Raw genomic sequence first — 20,194 nt, 5'->3', positions numbered from 1 at the left:
TGTCTAAAATAAAGTAGTTAATCTCATATTTTCCAAACAGATTTTTACTGAAGCTGTTTATTCCATTATTTAAGCTGCTGAATGCACAGTTTCTGTCAGGTAAGAGATAACCTCACCTCTTCCTGCTGAGCCATAGTACGTGCTTTCTGTATCTGTTCTTCTGCCAAAGCTCGCTCATTGGCTATTGTTAACTTCATCCTGTTCAGTTCCTGCAGTGACAGATCAATACGGTCAATGGGGAGCAACTGACCTAGGTAGGTTTTATAATAAACAGGGCCCATAACGGCTATACATTTCAGAGTGCCCTACTGTTAGAATACAGCACATAAAACAACAAAAGCATAAAAAATGTAAATGTAATTTTCACATCTGCCATACTCCTAAAATAGACAAAACTGCTGGGTCAGTCATGGCACAATGCTACATTTTCCAAATATGATCGCTGAGCAGTGGCATAACTTGCTAGGGGGAGGGACAGGGGATGGGGGGGGGGGGGCGGGGGGGACTTTTGGAGGATGGCCTGGTGTCAAGAAGGGCACTTCTCCAGGAAAAAAATCAGGGATTGGACTGCTGAGGACTGGGGTAAAGTTATTTTCTCTGATGAATCCCCTTTCCGATTGTTTGGGGCATCTGGAAAAACGCTCGTCTGGAGAAGGATAGGTGAGTGCTACCATCAGACCTGTGTCATGCCAACAGTAAAGTATCCTGAGACCATTCATGTGTGGGGTTGCTTCTCAGCCAAGGGAGTGGGCTCACTCACAATTTTGCCTAAGGACACAGGGCCTGATTCAGAGCCGCTCGTTCGCTCTTAGCGATGTTCGCACAACTGCGCATGCGTATGGGTCGTAGTGCGCATGCGCAAAATAGTTATTGCGGTCGGAAATCGTGCACTCGCAAAACAGCGAGGGGCTGCTAATTTGATTGACAGAATGTACCATTTGTGGGTGGTAACAGGGGAAGGTGCTTGAAAACGGGGGAGTGGAGATCCGAACGCAGGCGTGCCAAACGGTCAAAAGGGCGTTTAATGGGAGTGCATAATTAGTAAAGGAGCGTCATCGACCACGTCACTTGGTTGTCTTTTAGCCTGAACTGCTCGCAGTGATAGCTGTAAGAAAAAGCTACCACAAGCACTGCGAGCAGTTCAGATGCCTTTCGATGTTCCCGATTAATCTAATAAATACCGGAGATGACTTGTGATGCGAACGGCAAAGGGGCGTCTTTACAAAATAGCGAGCGCATTTTTCATTCGCTCGCTCAGACATCGAGGCATCAACAAACCGCAAAGAGCGAGTGCTCAATTTAAATAGCCGGCCCCTTTTTTGGAACAACCGTCCGCAAATAGCGTCCGGGTCTGAATCAGGCCCACAGTCATGAATAAAGAATGGTAGCAAAACATCCTCCAAGAGCAACTTCTCCCAACCATCCAAGAACAGTTTGGTGACGAACAATGCCTTTTCCATCATGATGGAGCACCTTGCCATAAGGCAAAAGTGATAACTAAGTGGCTCAGGGAACAAAACATCTAAATTTTGGGTCCATGGCCAGGAAATTCCCCAGACCTTAATCCCATTGAAGGATAGAGGAAATATATTCCGCACAGGTCAATCGTAGATAGAAATTATTCCTATGAACCCCTAGTGTTACATATAGACTATTCTCATTTATTCTTAGTAGGGGGTGCTATCATTGACAACAGTTATAGCAAAGTCCAAACAGATAAAGAAAGAGTTGTCTTTTTAGATGCACAGTATGTAACTTTTATTAGTATTTTAAAATATACATATTTTTACAGTCTGTGAAATATAAAAAGAAAAAAGAATGTGATCAAAGAATTAGAAATAGTGCATTAAAATAATTATTATGGCTAATACAAGTCTGTATATCTATTTTCCATGAAAAATTATATATATATATATATATATATATATATATATATATATATATATATATATATATATATATATATAGACAATAGTGGTTTATATTGTTATTTATATATGTATATGTCAATTATTAATTAAATCCACTTTTCTACTTCAGGGTCCATAGGGGGTCCACAGGGTTGACCTTGGGGTTATAGCTGGAACAGGATCCATGGGCACCACACAGTTAAGCTTTTAGCTCCCAGGATGCACTTGGGTCCTCCTCTATACCCCGCCCCCGAGCCACAGGCACCCCAGTGTAAGCTGGTGCCCGGCCGGAGTCGGTCACCGCGCAGGGGGGCTGCAGGAGCAGCCCCCAAAAGCTTTTATTTTAAGTTAAATTTTATTTATTTTTAATCTATTTTTACTACAGACGGCAGCGAAGGGCTGTCTGTACAGACGCCCACGCTGCCGCTCTGATCCCCGACTGGCGCCGCGACGCCAGTACTGATCTGGGGATCGCGGCGGGAGGGCAGAGTCCGTACTAGCCGGACTCTGTCTACCTCCCAGGACTGCTGCCGGAGTCGCCGGGGATTCAGGTAAGCCGCGCGTCGCTGGCTAGCGGCGGCGCGCGGAATGCCTTAAATGCAGTCCTTTAGCCTCCGGTCCGGGGGACAGACCGGAGGCTGCTGGCAGTGGCGGCGGGCCCCCCCCCATAACCCGTGGGACCACTAGACCACCAGGGATAAAGGGGCAAGCGGGAAGCCAGCATCCCTGGGGTTATGGCCAGCCAGGGGAGGAAGCCTTCCCTGTCAGCGGCTCCTCCCCTCAGCTCAGCGCGCCTTTCAGCACGCAGTCTGGCGTCGCTGAGCTGCAGATTCCTCGGCCACTCCTCCTCTGAGGTCTCCAGCGGCCATTTTCCCAGTGGCAGCGCAGATCTCAGGGAGCACGCGGACCGGTCCCCCTGTGTACCTCTCCCCTGATTAAGGACAGCATACACAGCACTATAGCCCTCCCAGACACTGAATCTGGGCAGGTTGATTGTAGTGTAAAGGTGCAGTGAGTATATCTTCCTGCATGGTATGTGACTTTTTGCTAGTGCTGCCTGTCTGTGCTTATTTTCCGCTTACTGTCAGCTTATACCTATCCCTTTACTTCTCCTACAAGCCCTGCAGGTGTGTGGGGGAGGGGCGTTTCTACTGACCTCACTTATATAGATCACGTATTTGTGAGGTCCGTCACATACAGTTGTGTGCTACTCAGTGCCATATTGTGGGCTGTTGTTCAGCACACCGGTGAGTGCGTTTTACTTCTACCCTGGTGCCAGATATATAATATATTCTGTCATGTCAGACGAGGAGGTTGAGCGCTCAGTGGCTCCGGTGTTGGCCTCCTGCGGACGCTGTTCTGCAGGAGTAGATAGGGAGGATTTGTCACAGGATGGCCTGTGTAGTCGATGCCAGGTGGCTCCTGGCCCATCCAGACCTTCTCTGGCGCAGGAACCACCGTGGGCGATGTTTTCTCAAGTGCTGGTGTCTATTGCGGACCGTCTGTCGGTCCCGACTGCTCTCCCTACTAGGGCGGTGCCCCAGCCGACCATCCCCCATTCCCCGGGTGTCCCGCAGTTATTGCGGAGTCCTCCTGGGTCTCAATCAGTTGGTCCCTTTGGGGGGTTGCCTATGTATATACAGGCTTCCCCTGTGCCGCAGCAGCCTGTGGTACCTTTTCAGGCCCCTATGGCGACGCCTCCACCATGGGTGGATGTGCTCTCCAACTCCGTGCAAAATTTGGCGGCCGCTTCCTCGGCTTTTCAGTCAATGTTGCAGACTGACATGCCTTCTAGGATTTCTAAACGCCCACTCATGGCACGGGCTGCTCAGGTATCGGACTCAGAGGGTTCCTCAGATGATGGGGAGGTCCCTGATGACACTGACTCGGACGCCTCGGTCCAGGAAATGGATACCAAGTCGTCCATTAATGTGCGAGCACTAGTTAGGGCGGTGCGAGCTATTCTTCTTATAGAGGATGAGGCACCGGTTCCTAGGTCGAAGTTTCCTAGTTTCAAAAAAACTAAGGTGGCTTCTGCGGTGTTTCCCCTGTCTGATCAGTTGACGGATCATATGGCGGTAGCTTGGCAGGCGCCCAGTAAGAGATTCCTTCCTCAGAAGCGGTTGGCTTCTAATTACCCCTTCCCTGAGGCACATTGTAAAAAATGGGAAACTCCACCGGCGGTGGATTCCCATGTCACCCGTTTAACTCGGGGCGCCACCTTACCATTACCGTCGATATCCTCGCTGAAGGATCCCACGGACAGGAAAGTTGAGACTTGCTTAAAGTCTATTTACTCCCTCTCCGGGGCGGTGGCCCGACCGTCCATGGCCATTTCCTGGGTGGCCAAGGCCATTGAGGGGTGGGCCAATGCATTGGAAGATACCTTCCCGGACGACGCTCCGGATGTCCAGCGGGCGTTGTTGGGACAAATGAGGGACGCCGCTTCTTACATTGGAGAAGCTTCTTTAGATGCTAGTCTGCTGACCTCGCGGGTATCGGCTGCAGCGGTGTCTGCCCGCCGATCCTTATGGTTGCGGTCCTGGAGAGCGGACTCTGATTCAAAGAAAGGTCTGGAGGCCTTACCTTTCAATGGGGAATTACTATTTGGTCCGGACTTGGACAAAATAGTGGACACCCTGGCTAAATCCAAGTCGGCCTTCCTCCCTTCGGCGGCACTGCCTGCTAAGGTTCGGAGTTCGGCTTTTCGTTCCTTTCGGGTTCAGGGTAAGGCGAAAGGTCAGTCCTTCCCGAGACAGTCTGCGAGTAAGACGGCCTCTAAACCCAAGAAGCAAGCCTGGAGTGCTCGGCGCCCTTCTTCCAAGCAGGAAGATAAACCTGCGGCCTGATGGGACGGGCCTCCCTCTGGGGGACCTCAGAGTGGGAGGCCGACTTCTTCTATTTGCCCAGTGCTGGCACAATACCACCACGGATGCCTGGGTTCGAGAAGTGGTCTCCCAGGGGTACGCCCTGTCTTTTCGGCACAGACCACCCCACCAGTTTTTCTGCACAAGTCCTTCTCAGGACAAGACCAAGGCGTTACAGGTTCAGGAGGCTATAGAGTCCTTGCTGAAAGCAGGGGTCATTGTTCCCGTTCCTCTATCACAACGAGGGACGGGGTATTATTCGTCTCTGTTTCTGGTGCAGAAACCCAGTGGTTCTCATCGCCCTATCCTCAACTTGAAGTCTCTGAACAAATTCCTCAGAGTTCCCAAGTTCAGGATGGAAACGTTACGTTCCATCATTCTGGCGATGGAACCGGGGGATTACATGGTGTCCCTGGACATCCAGGACGCCTACCTCCATGTTCCGATAGCATCTTCACACCAGCGGTATCTGAGGTTCGCTATCCTTCAACACCACTATCAGTTCCGGGCGCTACCCTTTGGTCTCTCCACGGCACCGAGGGTGTTCACGAAGATTATGGCGGTCATGGCCGCACATCTTCGGAACCAGAATGTACGGCTGCTGCCGTACCTGGACGACCTCCTGTTGCTGGCGAGCTCCCCGGAGGTACTGCTTCAACATCTCCACCTGACGATCGCTTGCCTGCAAGCACACGGGTGGTTGATAAATTGGAAAAAGTCCTCCCTGATTCCATCACAGCGGATGGTTCATTTGGGAGCCCTGCTGGATTCGCGTCAGCAAAGGATCTTCCTGACTCCGGAGAAGGTCGCCTCACTACAGCTGCGGATACGCAGTTGCCTGAGCCGTTGCCGCCTGTCGGTCCATTCGGCTATGAGAGTTCTGGGGTCCATGGTGTCGACATTCGACATGGTGGAATTTGCCCAGTTCCATTCCCGGCCCCTGCAGGGGCTGATTCTATCAGAATGGAACGGGTTACCTCACCGGATCCGCTCTCAGGTGCTGGTGTTGTCTCCGGACGTTCGGCTATCTTTGGCTTGGTGGCTTCAGACAGCTCATCTGGTCGAGGGGCGCCCATTTTGGGTCCCGGACTGGGTCCTGCTCACGACGGATGCCAGTCTCCGGGGTTGGGGGGCAGTGACCGGCTCTTTGTCGCTTCAGGGTCGTTGGTCAGCGGAAGAAGCACTTCTCCCCATCAACATCCTGGAACTGCGGGCAGTATACAAGGCCCTGCAGTCGTCCGGCCCCGCTCTTCACGGAAGGGCGGTACAGGTGCAGTCCGACAACGCCACCACGGTGGCGTATATCAATCACCAAGGCGGAACTCGCAGTCAGGCAGCGATGTCGGAGGTGTCTCGTATCCTGTCTTGGGCGGAGGGTCACATTCCAGTGATCTCGGCGGTCTTCATCCCCGGAGTCCTCAATTGGGAGGCGGACTTCCTCAGCCGTCACGACGTGCATCCCGGGGAATGGTCGCTTCACCCAGAGGTGTTTCAGCTACTCGTGGACAGGTGGGGACTGCCGGAGCTGGACTTGATGGCCTCCCGTCACAATCACAAGTTGCCCGTTTACGGGTCAAGGACAAGAGACGCAGGTGCAAGTCTGGTGGACGCGCTGTCGCTGACATGGACGTTTCACCTGGCGTATCTGTTTCCTCCGATATCCCTGCTTCCTCGGGTTCTGCGGAAATTCAAGCAGGACGGCGGCATGCTCGTGCTGGTAGCTCCGGCCTGGCCCAGACGTCCTTGGTACTCCGATCTGAGGAGCCTCTCCATCGACGTTCCGTACCTTCTTCCTCAACGTCGGGACCTGTTGTCTCAGGGGCCCTGCCTTTACCCGGATCTGGGTCGGCTGTCTTTGACGGCGTGGCTCTTGAGACAGCCGTCTTGAGGTCTCGGGGCTTCTCCAGTTCGGTTATTGGTACGATGCTCAGGGCACGCAAGCCTGCTTCAGCACGGATTTATCACAGAGTGTGGCACACTTACTTTCAGTGGTGTGAGTCCAGACTTTATGATCCTCAGGTGTTCCGAGTTTCTAGGATCTTGGAATTTCTTCAGTCAGGATTGGATCTCGGCTTACGCCTTGCATCTCTGAAGGTTCATGTGTCCGCCTTGTCCGTGTGGTTTCAACGGCGGATTGCAATACTACCAGACGTTCACACCTTTTTCCAAGGTGTTATCAGGATCCAGCCTCCCTTTGTGCCTCCGGTGGCTCCTTGGGACTTGGCGGTGGTGCTACGGGTCCTGCAGGGTCCTCCGTTTGAGCCTCTTGAGGCGGTGGAGCTCAAGTGGCTGACATTTAAGACGGTTTTTCTCCTGGCAATTGCTTCGGCCAGGAGGGTGTCTGAATTGGGGGCGCTTTCCTGTCGCCCTCCTTTCCTAATTTTTCACCAGGACAGAGCGGTGCTCCGCACTCGTCCTGAGTTTTTGCCCAAAGTGGTCTCGAAGTTCCATATTAATCAGGAACTTGTTGTGCCAGCTTTTCAGTCCCCTGATCTTTCAGCTGGTGAGACTTCCTTAGATGTGGTCCGGGCGCTTAGAATTTATGTAGACCGGACGGCTTCGGTTAGGAAGTCTGATTCCTTGTTTATCCTCTTTGGTTTTCACAAGAGGGGTTGGCCTGCCAACAAACAAACGTTAGCCCGTTGGCTTCGTTCCGTTATTTGTGAGGCTTATGCACAGGAGGGCTTACCTGTGCCAGCCTCTGTTAAGGCTCATTCCACTCGTTCTGTGGGTCCCTCTTGGGCTGCTAGACGTGGCGCTTCTGCTGTTCAGCTGTGTAGGGCGGCCACTTGGTCTTCAATTCAAACGTTTTTGAGGTTCTATGCGTTTGACACCTTTGCCTCTCAGGATGCATCCTTTGGGCGCCGGGTACTCCTTTCAGCACAGGAGCGTCCCCGCCCTTAGTTGTACTGCTTTGGGACATCCCCAAGGTCAACCCTGTGGACCCCCTATGGACCCTGAAGTAGAAAACAAGAGATATGGTAAGAACTTACCTTTGTTATCTCTGTTTCTACGAAGTCCATAGGGTCCACAGGGCGCCCGCCCTGACGCACCTGGCTTCAAATGGGCTGTGTGGCTGGTCACCGGTTTTCCGTCTCCTATTGCTGTGAGTATGGTTTCTTGTGTGTTCCAGTCTTCCTTCTCTCTGTTCCATATTCTCCTCCGGCCTAGGCTGCTTACCAACTGGGGTGCCTGTGGCTCGGGGGCGGGGTATAGAGGAGGACCCAAGTGCATCCTGGGAGCTAAAAGCTTAACTGTGTGGTGCCCATGGATCCTGTTCCAGCTATAACCCCAAGGTCAACCCTGTGGACCCTATGGACTTCGTAGAAACAGAGATAACAAAGGTAAGTTCTTACCATATCTCTTGTTATTTCTTCCTATCAGAGTTGTTATTTATTCCACAGTCAGATTGTATCAGTGTGTAAAATCCAGTATAACTAGAAATCCAAGGTTTACCAACTGTCTATGTAATTTTGATTACACACTGATACAATCTGACTGTGGAATAAATAACAACTCTGATAGGAAGAAATAAGTGGATTTAATTAATAATTGACATATACATATATAAATAACAATATAAACCATTATATATATATATATATATATATATATATATATATATATATATATATATAATTTTTCATGGAAAATAGATATACAGACTTGTATTAGCCATAATAATTATTTTAATGCACTATTTCTAATTCTTTGATCACATTCTTTTTTCTTTTAATATTTCACAGACTGTAAAAATATGTATATTTTAAAATACTAATAAAAGTTACATTTTAATATTAACTGTGCATCTAAAAAGACAGCTCTTTCTTTATCTGTTTGGACTTAATCCCATTGAGAACTTGTGGTCAATCCTCAACAGGCAGATGGACAAACAAAAACCCACAAATTCTGACAAACTCTATGCATTGATTAGGCAAGAATGGGCGGCCAGTCAGTCAGTATGTGGCCCAGAATTTGATTGACAGCATGCCAGGGCGAATTGCAGAGGTCTTGAAAAAGAAGGGTCAACACTGCAAATATTGACTCTTTGCATAAACTTAATGTAATTGTCAATAAAAGCCTTTGACACTTATGAAATGCTTGTAATTTTACTTCAGTATAACATAGTAACATCTGACGAAGGTCTAAAAACACTGAAGTCGCAAACTTTGTAAAAAACAATACTTGTGTCATTCTCAAAACTTTTGGCCATGGCTGTAGTATAAAAAAATAAAACCCCATCATATTATATACAAACACGTGTATGTGATAAGTGATCAGAAAAATTGCCATATTGCTGAACAATTTGACCATCCCAAGGCCATTCCCAATGTATGCACATTTAATCACAAATCAGATTAGATAACTGCTGAATGAATAAATATTCCAGACCATGGCAAAGGCCTCATTCCCACCTCCTCAAGCGCTAACTTCGTAGATTCAAGACGTTGCATTCTTTCCTGTGCCACCCTCTCATTGTCTTCCATGTGACGTGTCATGTGATCCACCTGTGATCACACAAGTTGAGGTCAGCCTTTGGGATCATGTGCTAGCAATACAGAGGTGGAATCAGTTTAGCTACTTACCTCCTTTTGGCGCAGCACATTGGCATCATCCTGCAGCTGCCGGAATCTCCGTTTCTCTGCTTCCAAGCGCTCTGTATAGAAGATACAATGAAGATAAAAATGGCCCATTTTGCAGACAGATCTTGTGATTTTTAGCACTGCCCATGCTCCATAGCTGAGCTCATGCATCTATGAGCAATTCAGTTATACACAACTTAGACGCATCTTCACTTGCTGCTCAAGGAGCTTAGCTGGGTGGCAACGGGAAGTTTGCATGTAGGCTGTTTAGCGAAGGCATTCAAGGATGTGTAGACCAAATTGCGGGGTATGCAGAGTAGTGCATACACAGATATTCACCTAATTTCAGCTGCATCCAGCGCACCGTGGATAGGACTAGTGCAGGTATGCAGTGAGAATGATGAGGACTATGACATCAAGCCTACATAGATACCGGCAGTCCAGTTGCATAGATGTGTACAACTTGGCATAGGGACAACTATCCGCACTTCATTCAGTGCACGCAATGAAAGTGTAATTATGACAGACTTCTGTGCAACTATGAATTGGCCCAAAGTGAGCAACATCTCAACTAGTGATGCCTCATCAAGCAACCAGCACAACCAGTGCTCACCTTCTGCCTGCATTGCTCGCAGCTTGAGCTCTGCACTTGTGTTGGTCAGTTCCTGCTTCAGCTCAAACAGCTGATCCTGCTGCATCTTGCACTTTCTCTCTAGCTCATCCACCTAATGGGAAATAAAGAGGGTTAGAATAGGTAAAGAATAACAAGTAGTCCCAGCTGTACATTAAATAATCTCAGTCAACACTATTTGACATGATTTTTCTTTTTTATTAACGCATCTTATCGCATGGGTATTGGAAACAGCTGCTCATTACAACAGTGACATATCAGACATTATTCTCTGCATCAGATATACTGCGTCGCTGCATTTTATTACCACCCCATTCATTTCTGTTACACTCCCCTCCATAAACATTCCTGCAGCTGTCACAATTGAAACAACCATTTACATGTGGCCTCTTCTCTATAAACAGGTTATGCATCAAATTCTGTAACATAACATTGCAGAGAGGAAGGAAAGACACAGAGGAGAGTGTGGAGAAGTGTGAGGAGGATATATCTGAAGATCAGTACAATAAACAAATGGAAATTAGAAGGACATGCCCTACTCATGTATGACATACATAGAAGTCTGTTGTAATTAGCCTTCATATATATTATGTATTGTACTTAAGTGCTGGCATAGTAATACCTTACTGCGGTTAAGGAGAGTTTTCTCATTTGCAACTGCCAATTCCTGTCTAAGTTTTGCCTCACGAATTGCAGATTCCTAGAATCACAACAATATATAAATATTACATATTATTATAGACTGTTACATCTGCAAGTGATACCTATATTTCTTGTTGACCCAAATTCATTAAAATATCCACTTACACATAGCTCTACCTGTTCACTACATGTCTCTTACACACAGCTCTACCTGTTCACTTACACCTCTGGGCCTGATGGTGCCCTAGTGCGCATGACGGAGGGAGCTCCGTCGTGCGCATGCGCGAGACCCGCATAGCGACAGCCAAGCTGTCGCTCCGGGTCTCGCACCAAAGGGGGCGTGCTGTCGATGGTGAGTGACAGCACGCCCCCTTTGGTGGGCGTGCCGGGGGCGTGGCTGCCAGACTGAGGCGTTCCCATGGGAACGCCTACCGTCTGGGTCCGGCCCCACTGACATCACTAGTGATGTCATTGGGAGTGATCAGGGCTTGCGGTCACCGAGACCCTACCGCAGGATCTCGTCGCAAGCCCGATGGTCGCGATGGTCTTGACCATCACGACCATCATCATGGACGCTCGCATAAGCTGTGGGTGGTAACCCACAGCTATGCCAGCGTCCAGGAGGACGCACCGAAAAAAAACGCCCTGATTCAGAGCGGGCGCTCGTTCAGAGCGTCCGGCTCTGAATCAGGCCCTCTATCCCTTCTATACACCTTTCCTCTTACACACAGCTCTATTTCTTCAGTACACATATCCTCTTACACACTGCTCTTACTATTCACTACACCTCTCCCCTTACACACCTCTATTTCTTCTATACATCTCTCTCCTTACACAGCTCTACCTATTCACTACATCTCTCCCCTTACACACAGCTCTACCTATTCATTACATCTCTATCCTTACACAGCTCTACCTATTCACCATACATCTATCCCTTCTATAAATCTCTCCCCTTACTCATAGCTCTATTTCTTCTATACACCTCTACCTTTTCCCTACACCTATCATCTTACACACTGCTCTAACTATTCACTACACCTCTCCCCTTACACACAGCTTTACCTATTCACTACATCTCTCCCCTTACACACAGCTCTACCTATTCACTACATCTCTCCCCTTACACACAGCTCTACCTATTCATTACATCTCTCTCCTTACACAGCTCTACCTATTCACCATACATCTATCCCTTCTATAAATCTCTCCCCTTACACATAGCTCTATTTCTTCTATACACCTCTACCTTTTCCCTACACCTATCATCTTACACACTGCTCTACCTTTTCCCACCTATTCTCTTACACACTGCTCTACCTGTTCACTACACTTCTGCCCTTACGCACAGCTCTAGTTCACTAGACCTCTATACACCTCTCTCCTTACACACAGCTCTATTTCTTCTATACACCTCTACCTTTTCCCTACACCTATCCTCTTACACACTGCTCTACCTATTCACTATATCTCTCTCCTTACATAGCTCTACCTATTCACCATACATCTATCCTTTCTATACACCTCTCCCCTTACACATAGCTCTATTTCTTCTATACACCTCTACCTTTTCTCTACACCTATCCTCTTACACACTGCTCTACCTATTCACTATATCTCTCCCCTTACACACAGCTCTACCTATTCACTACATCTCTCTCCTTACACAGCTCTACCTATTCACCATACATCTATCCCTTCTATACACCTCTTCCATTACACATAGCTCTATTTCTTCTATACACCTCTACCTTTTCCCTACACCTTTCCTCTTACACACTGCTCTACCTGTTCACTACACCTCTCCCCTTACACACAGCTCTATCTTTTCTATACACCTCTACCTGTTCAATATACACCACTCCCATTACACACTAATTTACCTGTTCAATACACAGCTTCGCCTCACATCTGTCCTTACCTCTTTCTCCTTCCGCAGCTCTTTAAGATGTAGTTCCCTCATGCTGGAGCTATCCCGCTTTGTTTGAGTCAGGATCACCCCCAGGTCTTGCACTTTTTGTTGTGATAAAGCGAAGGCGGCATCAGTCATGTGTAATCTGCAGAGAGATAACTGATGTTAAATAATAAAGATGGTCATAGAGTCATACAGATGAATAATTGCAGGGATCAATTACAGATCTATTGCACAGACATTTGCAGATAAAGTGTAGTACTGATTATATCCTCCAGGTGGCAGACTTGCTTTAGGTAGTGCTACTATTGGTGGTGCGCTACATCCAGCAAGTAAGCACTAGTTCAAAGCACTGAAATTGTTCCATGTTCCCACATTTGATTGAATAGGGAAAGCTAATCACCTGTCACATGGGAATACTTACATAGACAAAACACTGCAGTAGGAAAGGAGATGAGCATTCCAGCTTCACTTTAAATGTGATGGCAGAGAGCGATTGCAGTTTCTATTGCTTAGATTGCCAGTGTGACACCACCCTTAACCCTAGAAAGCTAACCATGGGTCTGACGCACCTGGCCATTTCTAATTTTCCAATAATGAACATTCAAGTGGAAACTTTACCTTGCTTGGATAAGATGTTATCAAAGGACATTCTGCAAAAAAATGCACCAGCAGTTGTATATACCAATATATGTCTACCAAAACCCAGGAGATGTGGAATGTGTCCATCGAAAAAAAGCATGAAAGAAATCATACCAATGTCACAGGCCGATTTGCATGGAACATCGGGCAATGATTTGTTCTGATTGTATTTTTTTAGTTGTAATTTTTTGTTTAGAAAATATAGTAGCCATGTATTGCACTATTGTTCAATTAATGTTATTTTTCTGGATACGGCGGATTTTTCATCTTACGGGTATCACAGACCCAGGTCAGGTTATCAAAATTTTTTTATAAGGTTAGAATTTTACACAGAAAAATGAATAAAAGTATGCTTTTATAGTAGAGTAATCTCTCATAGGATAGAATGGCGGCCTCTCTGATTGGTCAGAGCATAGGAGGTGCTGTGCTCTACCAATCACTGCATCCCCATTCATTCCTATGAGCATGTCCGCGTGTGACCTCTCAATCACGCTGCACTCCCGTAGGAGATGTTGCAGCTTTTTTTTTTTCTTCCCCGGGTACCCTAGGATTTCTACATGGACTGATGATGACCAATCCTGAGAATTTTAAGTAAATAAATGGGAAAATGAAGAGTTTGGGTGGGTTTTTGCTGTTTAAATCTGTGTGCGAATCCTGTCTATTTTTGTTATTATAGTAGATTTCCTTTACAGGCGAACTACAGGTGCCAGCGGCACTGTCTGCCAGGGCATACTAGCGCTTGTAGTTCTCCAAATTTCTGCATGCCTTGGCAGCCCTTAAAATTGAGCAAGACCGGGCATGCTGGGGTCTGTAGATAGAAGGTAAGAAGGGTAGTAGAGAGGTACGGGAGGGATCAACATGTCTAATAAGCAAAATAGTAATGTAAACAATTCATAAGCACAGCAGTGAATCGACTGTGGGTTAGAGCAGAACATTCAATAAAGTTTACAAAACCAGAGATGCTTAATGCATTTCAGATATAATCCTTCATCTGATGAAGGATTATATCTGAAACGCGTTAAGCATCTGGTGGCTACATTCTGTGTTTTGGGGACTGTTCCTTACAAACCTGCCTGTTTGTGGACTTGGAGTTATGGTGAAACCAACTTCCAGGAGTATCCAGGGTGACCATGTGAGTCTAAGTTTGGAGGGACCCCTATGACCACAAAAGTGGTGATATGCTTTTTATCAATGTTTTATGCGAGTGTGATGTATAAATAAATCTTCAATATGTTCCCGGCAATGCTACACTATTTTCTTGTCTTTCTCTACTTATCTTTGGAGATAAATATGCAGACCTTGGGAGAGTAAAACTCTAGGATATACCAAAGTTGCACTGAAAAACAAGGAAAAAAGCAAAAGGGGACTAATTGAGAAGTGAATCTGCACACAGAAGTGGTCAAAAAATTATCTCGAGGAGGACTGTTATTTGCGCCATTGTGGGACATTGTGTAATTATGTGAAGATGCGGATGTTACCAGGTTAGTTCCTATCTGTTTCCAAGTGTAAGTCCCAAGAAACTCACCTGTATCATTCCATAGTAAGTTTATGGGTCTCTGTGGGAGGGGCATCATGTGAGAGCAAGAGTCAGTAGATGGTAGATAATACGCCTCTAGCATGGAAGCAGGACAGTCAGCAGATTTTAATGGAATTATAAAAGTTACACAATCTATATAATAAGCGAGAAACTGTGTGTCTATTTGTCTGTATATCCTTTATGCACAGCCAGAGTTTTGGACCTAGCTCCACCAAACTTGGCATGGTGGTGTAGTATGACCAGGATTAGGTTTCTGGCTATGTTTGAAGTTTGTTAGGGTCATGGAGGTATACATAGTGCCCAGCAAGTAGGCCGTGGAGTCACCAATATGAAATTTTGGATTAAGCAAGTTTGGTCAGGATGTCTTCCAGTGCCTAAAACTGCACTGATCTGAAGGCCCAGACTAATATGTACCAGTGGGGGACAGGCAGAGCTCCAGCAGAAGAGCAGCGAGTCAGAGGATCAACTGTCACACTGCACCTGCACTGACAGTTACTCATTTCCTCCAAGCACAGTTTCATATGCCATGGTCTCCAATGTTGGCCTGCAGAGATTTCTGCTCGGTAACCGCACTGATTTGGGAAGTTGTACTGACTTCTATCGTGTCACTCTGCTTCTGATATACTCCATTCCAAACAGTCAGAGAATACACCTGCCTTCACTGTCATTTACTCTTAAATTACATTGTTATCCAGATTTGAATGACTTCTGGTGTTCCTTGTCAAAGCTTTCCTCCTTTAGTACACCACACCATGTTAGCAAACAGTGGGGTCCCTTTCATGATCATTGGAATGGGGTTATAGGCAATGACAATGTAAAAATTGAATGTTGCTGATGTACTTTAAGGTCCATTCTTCAATCCGAGCAATGCAGGGTAACCCAGCTAGTCGAAAATATTGCTAAAAACAGTGAGGGGGGGGGGGGGGGGTGAAATCTGTCCCCAGTGTCAGCATATGAAGGAAAATATCACAGTGGAGCTATATCTGAAAAAAAAAAAAAAGTAAACCCAGGCTAACCATGGGGAGTGAAAGACAATATTATAACTATTAACCCCAAACCCTTGTACAATGCGATCACTTTTATATCACCTCTCCACCCCCATCTCCTCCCCTGTTGTATCTATCCCTCCTTTATCTCTCCCTCTCTTGTTACTGTAGCCCAGGGGTGGGGAACCTTTTTTCAGCTGAGGGCCATTTTGATTTATAAAATATTATTCGCGGGGCCGTCTGCTGTGATGTCACACGGGGGCGGGGCCACAATCGCTGGTGATTACAGAAATGCCCGGAGCAGCTGCAAGGGCAGCGGTGTGACCTAAGGATGCTCCAGGCGGGATTGCTGCATAGATTCTGGCTGCAGGGTGCCATTGTAGATGAGGCTAGGAGAATAAAGCTCTGAGGGCCTAACCAATGATTCCGGGGGCCTTACACGGCCCCCGGGCCTGAGGTTCCCCATCCCTGCTGTAGCCTAATCACATACCTCCCAACTGTTCTGCTTTACAGGCACTACCCCGTCGTCCCACGGAGCAAGCAGTGAATAGATGGCGTTCAGATGCATGTGACGTCTATACAATGGCGAGAGGGACTGGGGCCTTAGCTAGTAGCTCCAGTGCACTCGCCATGCCTTCTGCATGATAAAAACAGGGGGTGTGACTTGTGGGTACGGTTTTTCCCACATCTGCTAATTCCGCCTATGTCCCGATAACAACAGCAAGAATTTTGGGAGGTATGCTATACATATTACAATAATCATGTTGAGATGCTATGTTGTAAACTGGTATCAAAAGGGTAGTGGCTAGATCCCCTCCTAACATCATGTGCGGACACCGTAGTGTGGGCTCATACTAGTCAGCATACGATTCTGAGTGAGACAGGAGAGACACTACAGGGCAGCACCTGCTGGGAGAAACAGAGAAGAAGCCAGGAAGGGGCGAGCCGAGAGCAGAAGGAACTGAGCAAGAGAAGACCCGTCACCTAAGGTTAAATAGTGGAGGGGCTCAAGATGGTGAGGGGAAGGGGTTGGGATCACTATACTACAAAATATTGGGGATTATTATTTTAATAAAGATGGCAATGTATAATAAAATATTGTAATAGTGCCTGCTACTGGTGCACTGCAGGGGGCCAGTGAACCGGGATGAGGTCTGAATGCCGATGCCAGAACCCCGACACCCGCCAGAATCCCAGCGCCAGCATCTTGATCGCCAGAATCAAGAAGTTAAGTAGCGGGGCTTGGGGGAGGGTTACCGTTAGGCACTGGGGGGGGGGGGGGGTTAGGTTTAGGCACTAGGCGGGGGGAGGTATAGGTTTAGGCACCAGGAACGGAGGGTTAGGAGTAGGGAGAGGAGGACGGTTACCGTTAGGCACTAGGGGGGGGGGGTTTGGTTTAGGCACTAGGCGGGGGGAGGGATAGGTTTAGGCACCAGGAAGGGAGGGTTATGGTAGGGAGAGGGGAAGGGTTAGCATACCTACCGAGAGGTGTTGGTATCCTAACCTTGTCAGGATGCCGGCGTTAGGATTCTGACTGCCAGGATCCTGAGCACCGGTATTCCGTACCCATCCCCAGTGAACCATATATGGCTGGTTTGTTTTAACACACCAAACTCTGTACGGTCCATGTCAAAAGGGTTATAGTGCTACTGTATAATGCCCAAGTGCGTCCAATAGGCTTGCAGGATGCAAGGAGAATGGTCATAATCACTTGTGACTGATTTTTTTTATTGGTTCATTTCAAATATTTTAATTTTTTTTATATTCATTATCCTATTGTACCTTGCAATTAATCCATCAAATGAATGCCCATCATGAGTACCCTCTTACTGTAGGCTACAAGTGGAGCTGACATTGGGCAGTAGGTGCTTCTACTGCTTTTATATGACTGATGCTCTGTGGTGCAACAACTGCAATATCTCCTCAGTTCACTGTAAGTTATGTACAAAACTGCCATGTTACGGGGATATTCCGCAGTGATTATCCTGCATAGATTCTGACCACAGTGTCGAAGCTGGATTATTGGCTGAGACAAGATCAGTTTAGAATTGAATCGCAGCGACACCATCTAGCGACTGGCCGCAAGACGCCATCTTGGAAATGAGATCGCAAAACGCCATTTTGCGAATGTCCGCCTAAGCGCCATTTTAGATAAACTCACACTTTAGTACATGTGGCGATATTACTATTAGCATCATGCGATTGCATCTGTGACCATCACCATAAGTCACGGCGATTCATCAAAAGCCCATTTCATGACTTTACGTAGTTTGGGTGCTCTGGATAAAGTGTGTATTATTATAATTCCCCTAAAGGATATATTTCAGAAATGGCTGTACAGTATGTCAAAATTGGATTGCATTAGCTAAACAGAGCAAATGGCCACGTGACAACTAGCCTGTGTAGACAAGCTTCATGGACATAACGTCTGCTCTCACTCCAGGTGGCCCTGCTCGAATACAGCAAGAGGGTCGTTTGTAGCACCTTACATTAGTAGGCTTCCTACAATAAAATACCTTCAAAGCCAAGAGTGTTATCTGAGGTTTGGGTCTTGTAGCTGTGCTAATTTGCATCCACACAGGCCCTGGGAGAACAAAGACCAGTATTTTGGAGCCTGAAAAGGGTGGTGGCTGCTGGGGCATGAGCAGGTCATGGAACTATAAGGCTCAGCATTCCACACTGCTAGGTGTTCACTTAGTTTAAGTGAGATTTAAGTGCACCATTTCTCATACACACATTAATACGCACAATTGCGCTGTTAACTAATCGCATATTAGCGAATGCATAAGATCCTGTATGAAAACGCTGTTTATTAGCTTCATGCGCACGCATCTGCCCCAAGTTAACTAGCGTCTTTACATCACACCTCGCATACTTACACATTACATATTCACATAAAAGGTTTAATAAGCTTTAAAGTATAAGATTTAAGTTTGTTCATTCTGTGAAATAAAGATTATTTGGTAACTAAGATTTTATACATGATAAGTAAGCCATGATTGGTATTGTACTGATGCGTACTCTTTCAACAGTATTTCGGTACCATCGGTGTGGAGATCTCATCATGCATTCTCAACTTATGGACTGCAGAGACTTCAAGCAACAAAATGTACATTATATGAACAACTGTTAGGATGTTGCATGAGGCAGGAAACCAGAGACCCCCAGTTGTTAGCGGCTGGGTTGTGTCTATTTGAATTAACCTGTTAAATGCCTTGTAACATATGCCCTCTCCTTTAGGACCAATGGTATTAGCAACAAACTTCTCTATTGTGTTGTTTATTTCTGGGGGTATAAATATATGTGCTCTGACCCTGGGTTCCTAGTCTTTGTGCTGAATGCTGATTGATGAGGGGTTTCTTGCTGATGCCTAACATCTGGACCAGGGAGCGCTGCATATGTATAATTGTACTTGGGTCTGTATAATCTCTTTGCGCTAAGATTATATGAGGATCATAGCGTGTAACTGCTGTACTTTTACTTGAATAATACTTTGTGCTTTGGAACCACAGGTTCTAGGTCTGGAGTCTTTATTTACTGTATGACTGTGTACGCAAATTAGCGTCATCCTTAGAGGTTTATAGGAAGGATATCAGAAGGTATAGGCAGGGGTATATAGAGGTTCAAAGGCAGTATCCTTACTAGTAACATTTCACTGAAGTTTTGTCCCATTGTTTAACTTAGCTCTGGCATGTTTAATGCAATTGGCTCATTGTATGTTTTTTGGTGCTTCTGAAGTGTAGATTGAGGGGTTAAGGCAGCTATATAACACAACGTGTATATATGAGGGCGGTTTTATATATTGCCATATTTTGAATTGAATGTTTTACAAAAAATATGTGCAGAATAGGATTATATATATATATATATATATATATATTTTTTTTTTTAAATACTAGCAGTTGTCTGCGGCTTTGCCTGAGTTTTTCCCCCCCTCTTACTCAGCTCTCTCTTTCCCCTCTGTGTATTTCTCTTCTATCTGACATGCCTGACCTTTTTTTCTCTAGTTATCTTCCCAGGGTTGTCTTAACAGCAGTGTGGGTCCTGGGCAAAGCAATGCACTGGGGCCCCTACCCACCCATTCACGGGAAAAAATGTACATGGTCAGTAAAATAAAGCCCTCCTGCATGCCCATCAGACCTCTCACACATGCAGAGAGACTCTGGGCCTGATTCAGAGCCGCTCGTAAGCGGCCGCTCGTTCGCTCCGAGCGATGTTCACACATCTGCGCATGCGTATGGGTCATAATGCGCATGCGCCAACCAGTCATTGCGGTCAGAAATCGTGCGCTCGTAAAACAGTGAGTGCCTGCTAATGTGAGTGACAGGATGAGGCGTTTGTGGGTGGTAACGTGAAGGTGCTTGAAAACGGGGAGTGGAGATCCGAACGCAGGCGTGCCAAACGGTCAAAACGGGCGTTTAATGGGTGTGCATAATTAACAAAGCAGCGTCATCGACCACATCACTTGGTTGTATTTTAGCCTG

At 46.7% G+C, this 20,194-nt stretch overlaps 1 protein-coding gene across 2 annotated transcripts in view; it reads right to left on the bottom strand.

Annotated features, from left to right (window-relative positions):
- The window catches only part of LRRC45 (leucine rich repeat containing 45), a 52,046-nt gene that overhangs the window by 6,150 nt on the left and 25,702 nt on the right, over nt 1–20,194 (bottom strand). For both annotated transcript variants that reach the window (XM_088473325.1, XM_088473326.1), the window contains exons 10-15: nt 12,555–12,690; nt 10,614–10,691; nt 9,974–10,085; nt 9,364–9,434; nt 9,193–9,285; nt 117–209 (exon numbers count right to left, since the gene is read on the bottom strand). In XM_088473325.1, coding sequence (XP_088329451.1) covers nt 117–209; nt 9,193–9,285; nt 9,364–9,434; nt 9,974–10,085; nt 10,614–10,691; nt 12,555–12,690 — 583 coding nt within the window. The remainder of the gene's footprint in view (nt 1–116; nt 210–9,192; nt 9,286–9,363; nt 9,435–9,973; nt 10,086–10,613; nt 10,692–12,554; nt 12,691–20,194) is intronic.

This window comes from Taudactylus pleione, unplaced genomic scaffold (genome assembly GCF_031769625.1).
Source record: "Taudactylus pleione unplaced genomic scaffold, aTauple2 ptg000016l, whole genome shotgun sequence".
NCBI lineage: Eukaryota > Metazoa > Chordata > Amphibia > Anura > Myobatrachidae > Taudactylus > Taudactylus pleione.
Note: the sequence above shows the minus strand (reverse complement) of the source record. Positions and strands in the feature narration are given on the sequence as shown.